At 40.9% G+C, this 10,313-nt stretch overlaps 1 protein-coding gene across 1 annotated transcript; it reads left to right on the top strand.

Annotated features, from left to right (window-relative positions):
* Positions 1-281: 281 nt before the first annotated feature.
* Positions 282-10,178, top strand: EAH_00044650 (F5/8 type C domain-containing protein, putative; the record flags this gene model as incomplete). The annotated part of the gene is made up of 18 exons (XM_013394824.1): positions 282-333; positions 420-791; positions 1,404-1,576; positions 2,004-2,109; positions 2,225-2,315; positions 2,421-2,921; positions 3,574-3,920; positions 4,007-4,264; positions 4,365-4,519; positions 4,732-4,852; positions 4,961-5,104; positions 5,190-6,157; positions 6,409-6,519; positions 6,970-7,474; positions 7,826-7,939; positions 8,645-8,893; positions 9,479-9,549; positions 10,054-10,178. Coding segments are annotated over 18 exons (4,463 nt in total), but the record flags the coding sequence as incomplete, so codon positions are not given.
* Between the last annotated feature and the right edge of the window lie 135 nt (positions 10,179-10,313).

The raw sequence follows: 10,313 nt of genomic DNA, 5'->3' as shown, positions 1-10,313 counted from the left end.
ACATTGCATCTGCATGCGGCTCTTAAGTGCACTTCCTGCGTTCAATTCGACATTGCCTAAGTGACAGAGAAGCAGACGAGATTCTTTTATACTCTGGAAATCCAAGGAATATTGATAATTGTTCCTTAGAGGCAACAGAGGAGAGGTAGGAAAAACGCTTCGTCTTCTCCCGTTGCTACGAAACGATCAAGTGTCGCTTAACAGCACAATGTGAACAGTTCAATTATCCCACTGTACTTGTTCTTTTGGAATAAGCAAAAAGAGGTAATTTTACCTTTAAAATGAATTTTAAAGACACAAATGCCGCTCTTGCATGTATAGGAAACGTAGTTGGTTTGTTTTTCAGGTGTACATACACCTCAAAGTTCAAATTGAAACTGCCGGAGTTTGTGTGCGTTTTTTGTGTTGTTTCCGCCCAGCTTTCTTCGGTTTTTATGATCTAAATATTCGAATTATGTTTGTTAACGTACAATGGCTGACCTTTCTTCCCTTAGCGGCCTTCATTTCGCTGCCCTTTTCCCCCGAAGTGCCGCTGCCTGCTGTTGCAGATCAGATGGTGGTGAACACGTATATTAAGATTGACTCTGCAGAAGCGAATTCTTTCTTCCCCAGCGTGAGCCATGCGGGCCTCCGCGAGTTTTCCCCTGACAAAGCGTTAAGTAGAGGGTCGGGGTATTGGTGTTCTGAAGGAAATCATCGAAAAGAAGATATAATCACCTGGACTGGGCGGCTTAAAACGCGGCGATCTGTTGAAGGTGTTGAAATTAACTGGGCATACGCTCCTGGAAAAGGTGAAAAGCTACAAAAAGAAACAAATTTTCCACTTCTATTTTTTTGAATTGTTTCCTCTTCTCAGTTGCTGTCGCCGCAAGCTTTGATGGGTCAGATCCATTTCAGGAAATAATACCGTTTCAAGATGTCAACGCTGCGGGGCGTGAGTTATTATTATGCATTGTTTAACATTGCCGTTATTCTTAAGAACAATATTGCTACTAATTTGTGCTTGTTATGCTTTGTTTGATATTGCCGCTATTTCTATAATTATTAATTTCTATAATATATTAATTACTGCTTGTTATGCTCTTGTTATGCTCTGTTTGCTATTCGCCTAATGCTTCGAGGGTTGTTATAATCTATATAATATATTACTGCTTGTTTTTGTGCATTAAAGTTGGGAGTAATCAAAGACAGTTGGCGCATGCAAAGTGCAGACGAAAGAAATGCACAGCGTTGAAACACAAAATAATAAATTGCAAAGTGCATCTAATGAAGTCCAACTGATAATACTAACAGTAAAATTATTCTTACTAACAATATACGTAATTATTAATAAAAATAATATTCCTAATAGCAATAATAATAATAATAATTATTATTATTATACTTAATTGATTTTGCTTCAGCTCAATTTCACCAAGTGCTGACCTTCGGCCGCGCTGTTAATTTGAAGGGCATCCGCATATTGATGAAAGACCCGCAAAGCCAATACTTTGGCATTAGTTTGCTGCAGCTTCTCGGTGGGGGGTTTCCTATTATTCGTATTCAAAGCGGAATCACAAGTCCACACCAGGCAAGTGTGCTGCTGCTGCTGCTGCTGCTGCTGCTGCTGATATTGCTGCTGCTGCTGTTGTTGCTGCTGCTGCTGCTGTTATTGCTGCTGTTGCCGTTATTGCTGTTGCTGATGATATTGCTACTGCTGCTGCTGTTGTTGTTGTTGCTGCTGCTGCTGTTATTGCTGCTGCTGATGTTCTTGCTGCTGCCGCTGCTGCTGTAAGAGATGATTCTTCTGTTGTTCCAGCTGGTGTTGTTTCTGCTGCTGTAGGCGATGTGTCTTCTCCTGCTGCTGCTGCTGTTTCTGCTGCGCTGCTACAATGATTGTTTCTTCTGCTGCTGTTGTTGCTGCTGCTGCTGCAAGCAATGCTCCTACTGCCGCTGCAAGTAATGCCACTGCTACTGCTGTTGCATTCGGGTTTTCTGCTTGAATATTATAACTGCGTTTACAGGATCTTTGTTTGCAAAGCGATGAAGAAGGCGACATCGTCTTAGACGGCTGTCTGATGTCTGCTGCTGCAGCAGATGAACGAGCCCTTTGGCAGTTTACGGAGAGAGGTATTTGTTGCATTTATATAACCTCTTTATGAACAAAAGACCTCAATAAACTTTAATGAATTGCAATCATACACCACAGGACAACTGAAGAACCCAGTGTTGGGTGTATGTGCAGTTTTAAAAGATAATGTCGTACAAGGCGGAGGCCAAGTCGTAGCAGCAAACTGCGAAAATGAATTCAACTTTCAAGACGGGAGAACTGTTTGGTAGGGAATCCACGAACAACACGTGCAGCAAACGCCTCTCATTTTCATCCTGCTGCTGCTGCTGCTGCTGTTGCTGCTGCTGCCGTTGTTGCTGGCTGCTTTCAGGGAGCTGCAGCCGAACAACCAGCTGAAGATCCTACGAGGGGGAAACTACTGCTTGTCACAAATGGGAAGCAAAGCAGGGAGCAGCGACGTGGCTAGAAACTCCGAAGCCCACAGCACCAGCAACAGCAGCAGCAGCAGCAGCAGCAGCAGCAGCAGCAGCAGCGACAGCAGCAGCAGCAGTGGCAGCAACCACTCGCCGGGTGCAGCTGTAGACGGGAAAGCCGATACGTTCTGGGCTTCTGAAGAATTTTCACGCGACGCAGTTCCTGAATTTGTGTTGTTTGATTTGGACTTAGGCGATAAATACAAGTTGAGGGCTGCAGATATCGACTGGGAGTTTCCGGCTCTCAGCTACGCAATTCTAACAAGTACTGATGGCGCCAACTTCAAAGAAATAGCGCGCAACAACGTCAACTGTATGTACACCACAGTTGATGATCTTAAAGCCACCATCGCTCGCTACGTGCGTCTTCGTCTCGAGAGGCCACATCCAACTCTGGGGTGAGGCAGCAAACGATAATTATGTTGAAGATGCATGCAGCTAGCTAGTCAAACTCTTTGATGTTTCTTTTGCTGCTTTGTTTGTTCTCCTATTGGCTGTGGTGTTTGCTGCATTGTCTGTCGTATTATTTGTTATTTCACTAGCTGTCTCTTGCTAGTTTGCTTATTATATTATCATACGTTATATCCTTTGTTATATCGCTGGTTATTTCAAGCGTTTTATCGTCTGTTATATATATTATATACTGTCCAGTGTATCGTTTGTTGTGTCGTTAGCTAAATCGTTTGATATATAATTTCTTATATCGCTCGTTATATCGTTTGTTAATTCGCTTTATATATTATTTGCTATGGCGTTTGCTATATTGTTTACTATAGTATTTACTGTATAAAATAATATCATCTATCATACTGTGGATATCATACAAATTTCAACCCTACATCAACCCCCCTACGACATACCTCATTATAAAGTGCTTCTCCTTTACACCTGATATATTTATTTAGATTAAAACTTATTAATAAACTTAATATTTACAGTTAATATAATTTAATTTAATTTAATTAATTAATTTATTATTTACAGCTCGTTGTGCATTTAATTCTATTACCCTATATCTCTGTTGGTTGATTTTGACTTGTTTGTATGCAGGATTTTAAAAGACAAATTTGTATACGGAATTAAGACCTTCTCCGTGTACAGCAATCGGCTGCGTTCGATTGTAGAGCCATGCACGAAGGCGAAGACATCAGCAGATGCTCGCGATAAATACTTTTTAGAGTTGGTGTCTGAAGTTGATATATCAGCGGGGCTTCAGCTGCAGCAGGCAGGACAGCTAGCAGCAAATGCAAGTATTTCTATGGCTGCAAGACTATCAGCAGTTGAAGAGATTACTCAAAATGCAAAAAGATGCGTCTCTGAAAAGCAAGCAACAAGCGAAAGGAATACGGCTTTTAATGCACAAGTTGTGGATTTGATGAATTCTTTGGCGCGCCTTGGTGATCTCACTTAGCGATTAATAGCATTTTCATTGTTCTTATTGTTATTCTAATTATTAACTTATTTATTGAATTGTTTTGTTCAGAGGAGGAGTTGCAGGCAATCCACGGAACAGCAACCATCAGCAGCATCCCTGGCCTCTCTCCAGAGACTGCTATAAAAGACTGTTATGATTTGAAGAGTAAATACAGCAGAGCAACATCAGGCTTTTATTGGGTTATTCCTATGTGCGTTGCAAAGCCTTTAAGAGTTTATTGCGACATTTCTTCGGGGGCGACCTTCGCTACAATCGCCGACACCGACGGCATTATCTCTGTTCGCGATGCAGTTTCAGCGTGCAGCAGTAAGTTGAATAGTATTATTTTTACTGTAAATTGTTTCTGTTAGAAAGCAATGAATAATAATAATTATTTAATGTTGACTCATATGGGGATTAAACACAGAGCTAGGCCTAGAGCCTCTTCATCTCCACAGCCGCAGACAAATCAGCAGCTTGCAGCAAATGTTAGAGTTAATGGAAATGGATTTAACTAATCCAGTTCCAGTTGCAATTAACAACGGGGCGAATGTCTTCTACTCACTTGACTTCAAGAAAGACGTAAGTTCAGCGAGTTAAACTGTTAAGATTAATACTGTGGTAGTGGGATTCATATTTATTAATGAAAGTTTAATTATAAATATCATTACGAATGCAAACATAATAAACATTTCATGTCATAACAACGATGATAAGACTGGATTTGATGATATATTTAAATATATATATATATATATATTTGTCTGCACGTTTTAATGAAATGCATTTCTTAGGTTACCGAGTTTATTGTGGATGCACAAAAGAATGGGGGTTTTATTTCCAACACCGTCGGTTTATCGCCTACGGGTTTAATCTTCTTCGATTCCTCTGCTACGGATATGTCTACTTTAATATGTACGTCTCGTTTCTTTTTGTTGCAAGCAAGCAAGCAAGCAAGCAAACAGACAAACAAATATGCACATGCATATGCAATAGAAAGGGTTTAATAGGAAAACATTTCAGGTTCAACTAACGAAGATGCGTGGAACCCTCCCCAAGTGCCTCTCGATATAACCTGCACCACATCAGTGGAGGGAAATGCGTCTTTTGATGGACCCCCAGGCAGCAGTTTTTTCGTTCGTTGTCCTGAGGGCTGCATGCACAACGGTAAGGTGGCAATACAGCTCCTTGCTTGTTTATTTTCGGTCTTAAAGCGCTCCAAATGCATCTCCTTTCCCTCTAAATAAAACAGTAGAGGCAGCTAAACTCGTCGGAGGAGAGACAGGGGTATACGCTGCAGACAGTGCCATATGCATTGCTGCAATTCACTCGGGGCTCCTCACTAGAGGAGGCGAAGCGTCTGTTCAAATTGTTTCAACTCCTTCAGAGTTTGAAGGCAGCGATAAAAACGGAATTCAATCAGCCAGCCGCTTAATATCCAACAAAAAAGAAAAAGCCTTCATTGTACAGCCAGCAGCGAGGAAATGCCCTGTCGATGCATCTGCTGCAACAAACAGCAGCAGCAGCAGCATCACCACCACCAACAGCATCAGCACAAGCAGCATCAGCAGCAACATCAACAGCAGCAGCAGCAGCACCATCAACAGCACCAGCAGCAGCACTACCAGCAGCAGCGGCACCAACAGCGCCAGCAGCAGCGCCAACAGCAGCAGCACCAGCAGCAGCGGCACCAACAGCACCAGCAGCGGCAACAGCAACACCACCAACAGCATCGGCAACAACAACAGCAGCAGCAGTAACACCAATAGCATCAGCAGCAGCAGCAGCAACACCAACAGCACCAGCACCAGCAGCTTTCTTGAAATGGATTCCTTTGAACAACCATTGTTCATTCCCGAGGCCACCCTAACTCCTTATTCCGACAATAAAGCGAGAAATACAGCACTGCTCTCCCCACAGTTTGCTTCAGCAGCTCCAGCAGCAGCACCAGCGCCACTAGCAACACCGGCAGCAGCAACACCACCAGCAGCACCAGCAGGTTCTGCTGCAGCGGTCCCTGCAACACCAGCGGCAGCAGCAGCACCTGCAGCAGCTGGTGCTGGGGGAGGCCATTCGCCTCTTTCTGGGGGTTCGCCAGCTGTGGAGGAGTTGAACGAAGCAACAACAATTGCAATAAATCAATTATCTCTCATTATATGGCAACGGCTAGGGGGCTTCGACGCAGAAGTAGTGGAGCATCTCCGCCTTACAGCCACACAGGTGAAGCAACAAGTATTTAACTAAGCGAATGCATGCCTTTTCTTTACCCTCAAGCAACACTTAATTAAACAAACAAACACTTCGTTCAACTCCGAGAAAACCTGCAGGCTGTCTCCGGAGCCCGCGCTATCCTTAAGCCAGCAGAGCGCATAGAAATGAGGTTGGAGGTGAGACGGATAGCAGAGTGTTGAGGTGTACATGCACCTAATTACCTTCAATTAACGATGCACGTTGTACTCATTCAAATGCAGAACGAGACAAAGGAAACGAAACGACAAGGCGACGCCCTGGCGGCGCATATAAAAGTTTGTTCTGCAAAGCTGTCTCAGGCTCTGGAGATGGCTTCAGAAGAAGTACAAAAGGTGAGAGGCCGTGCACTCGAAATAAATAAATCAATCAAAGGAGTCATATTCAACTGTACAGACAATAAAAGAAAGAGCAGCGCAATCTGAAGCAGATCCCTGGGGCTTAGATTCCTTAAACGCTGGGGAAATAACCGAAAATTTTAAAGTTGTGGATTCGAAATTATCAATAGGTGAATATCTTTTGCTCTTTTTTTCGCATATGAAGAATGAACAACATTTGAATCAACAAACCTGCACATACACCCCAACTCCACAGGCAGCAGCAAGTGGAATATACAGCCGACATCGGCTTCCTCTGCTACTTCTCTCGCTCCTCATTCTAAAGAAGGCCGTCTACGTCTCTGTCAGTCTTCTGCAGTTTCTCCCTCTGTCCCCAGCAGCGCCACCAGCGGAAGCTATGCGTTTTTACGAGATAAAAACTTCTTTGATTTTGTTTTTACGACGGAGGCGGTGGCTTCCGGTGCGGGTTCGATGGGGTTTGCATTCAACGTCAAAGACGAGAAGAATATGTTTCTCTTTGAAATAACCCAGGTAAGAAACGCATGCAGACAAACGGTGTATAACATCTCCTTTCTTTATTTCCCCTCTTTAAACAAACAGCATACAAATGGAGGATTCAAGCGACTGCTGAGAATTGTTAATGGGGCCCCTACAGAGACAGCCAGAATAGACGATGGGGGTTTTGTAGAAGGACAGCGATACAACATAACCATCACGAAGCAAATGAAACGTATTTCAATCGTCGTTGCGGAAGTAACAGACGCAGGCGTTGGTGCTGCTGCTGGTCCTGCTACTGCTCTTCTCCCAGCAACAGCAGCAGCAGCAGCAGGAGCAGCAGCAGCAGCGCAAATAGACTTGATCGACGGGTCTTTCAACTCGGGTTCAATTGGCTTCTTCACAAGCGGTGTAAACTCCGCATGCTTTCAGAAGACCACCGTCAAACCCCTTCCTTGTACGGGGGGAGACAAATCAAAAGAGTTGCTGCTGCCGCCGTATCCCTCAGTCTGCAGCAACTACAGAGAAGCAGTGAGTTCATTTGCTGCTGTCCTTGCTGCTGCTGCAACTTGCTGCTGCTGCAACTTGCTGCTGCTGAACTTGCTGCTGCCGCAAGTGCTTCTGGAGCACTTGCTGCTGCTGGATTTGGTGCTGCTGGATTTGGTGCTGTTGGATTTTCTGCTGCTGCACGTGCTTCTGCTGAATATGCTGCTGCTGCACTTGCTGCTGCTGGTGCACTAGCTGCTGCTGCTGCTGCTGCACGCATGCAATATTACACTTAGTGATGAATATGCTTCAAAGTTTGTAGGGAAGATTTCAGACGAGTGGAGTATGGTGGAGCCGACAGAGACAGAGTCGCCGTCTATGTGGAAATATGCAGCAGATGTAGGCGGAGAGCACAAGACGATTGCTCAGGTGGTGAGTAAGGGCTTTTAATAATTATTTTTTATTAATTCATTCAACTCATTACTTCATTTGCTTGCCTTAATTTGCATGCGCTGATTCTCAGGCAGGAGTCGGCGGAGAACAAAACAAAGTAAGTTGAAATAACAGCACAGATATCAACTCCAAATTAATTATAATAATAATACATCTTGCTGTTATTATTATTATTATTATTATTATTTATTACTATTATTCATTATTACTAGTACTGTTTATTCATTATTACTATTACTGTTGTTGGTATGTGTATTCTTTGTACTGCCGTTGTTGCAGTGGATGTAAGTGCTATTTTTCTTATGAAAAAAAGATTTTGTTTGATTTATTTTGTTGTTGTTTATTGAATTTAATTTTTATTTCTTTCAAAGGAGCCGGCGATCCTTGTGCTGTCGCGACACCGTTCGTGCGATGAAGGCCAATTTGCATTTAATTTTTTTCCTCAGTGCGAAGGTAAACAATTTATTTATTTCTTCTTTACGCCTTCTTCAATCAGTCGCTTTAAGTTAAATAAAAAAATTATAATTGATGTGTATTCATTAAATGCATTCAAAAGACCTGATCACGCTGCTCTTTTCTGTTTGAGTGTATGTTTGCGTGTGTGTATTGTCTAATACAATAATAATAATAATAATAATAATAATAATAATAATAATACATGATTATTGTATATATTGTTGGTTTTCAGGAGTAGTTGGAGCTGCGTTTAATTACAGAGACAGAGAAAACTACATGTTGTTTGAAATGAGTCCTTCGTTTGCTCGGATAAGAAAAAGATTTCAAGGAGTGTACAGCATTTTAAGCAAAACAAATCTATGGGGCTTTAAACTGGGGTCTTGGAATGAAGTTAAATTATCTTTTAACCCCTCTCATATCGTTGTGAAGGCTGGAAATAGCACAACTGCTTTGCCTGTATTCAGCATAGGCAGATCTGATGGTGAGTCTTTATTTAATTTCGCTTTTGTTTAATTTGTTGCTTTGTTTTGTTCATGCGTGCTTCTTATTATCCTGCTGTCTTCGCCGTGTTTAGTGTTTTGTCGCTTTGTTTGTTTCGCGCGCTTTGCTTTCTTTTCCTCTACTTTGCTTGGTTTTGTTGTTATTAGCTTTGTTTATTTCACTCTTTTATTTCCAGCCACACTGACTTCTTTTTGTTGTTTGTTTCGAGGCCTGTATGTCTTCATCTCTTTCCTTTTACGCCTTTGAGTTTATTTGCTGCGTTTATTTTCGTTTTGTTTATTTTATTTGTGTTGTTTATTTTATTTGTTTTGTTTATTTTATTTGTTTTGTTCATTTTATTTGTTTATTTCTATTATATGTCTTCAATCTCTTCCTTAACCCTGTTGTGCTGTGTAGCCGGACCTCTCATTCTGTTTATTCTGTCGGTATTAACACATCATTGAATAGGCGTTTCTGCTTCTTTGCATGTTAATAAGTTAATATGTTTTATATATATTTATTATACCCTTTATAATACACTTATTTGTTTGTATTTTATTTTGATTTTCTTCTTTTTTCAATGCAGAAATCGTCTCTGGCTCTGTCGGTCTCACCACTTGGCAGTGCGCCGGCGTTGCTTTCTCGTCGATTCAACTTGTAAGCGTAGTAATTAAATTAATAATAAAATAAATAAATAAATAAATAAATAAATAATGATCAATAAATACGAAATAGCAGTGGTATTTAACTAAAGACGATGGAGCAGTTTGCTGAGACTTCCTCGATTATTCATTTGTTCAGAGCAGATATAATCAATACTGTAATATGTAGTTAAAAACTTTAAAAGTAAAATTAAATATTATAAACTGTAAATCAAACCAAAATAAATAAAAAACTTTAGCATATTTCTTCCTTGCGAGTAATAAACAACTCCAGCAAAATACGACTTAATTTATTTTAATAATTAATTAGTTGTTTATTAACTAAGTATTAATATGAATTACTTTTTAAATAATTAATTAATTAATTATTAAACGCATTGGTCGAATAAAAAGCGAATATGAATTAGCTTTGAGATGAAAACAAAGCTATGAATTCAACGCGAATTGCATTAAAAGACTTCCTTATCTTTCTTCTTTTTCTCAACTTCTTTAATTGCAGCACCCCCCAAACGAAGCGGCGACTGCCGCTGTAATTCCAGCAGTTGAAATTCCAAAGTTTGAACAATTTGCAAATTCGCACTTCGCCATCGCTCGCTGTCTTGGAGAAAACTCTTTAACGGCCAGGTAAACACAAATAATAATTTAATAAGCTGTTTAAAGCATATGTTATGTATTAATCATAACACATATAAATGATATATATATATATACATTTACATCATTTAAAGCACATATATGCATCTTATACGGGTTATATTT

The sequence above is a fragment of the Eimeria acervulina genome, genomic scaffold (genome assembly GCF_000499425.1).
Source record: "Eimeria acervulina Houghton genomic scaffold, Eah_scaff620, whole genome shotgun sequence".
Lineage (NCBI taxonomy): Eukaryota > Apicomplexa > Conoidasida > Eucoccidiorida > Eimeriidae > Eimeria > Eimeria acervulina.
Note: the sequence above shows the minus strand (reverse complement) of the source record. Positions and strands in the feature narration are given on the sequence as shown.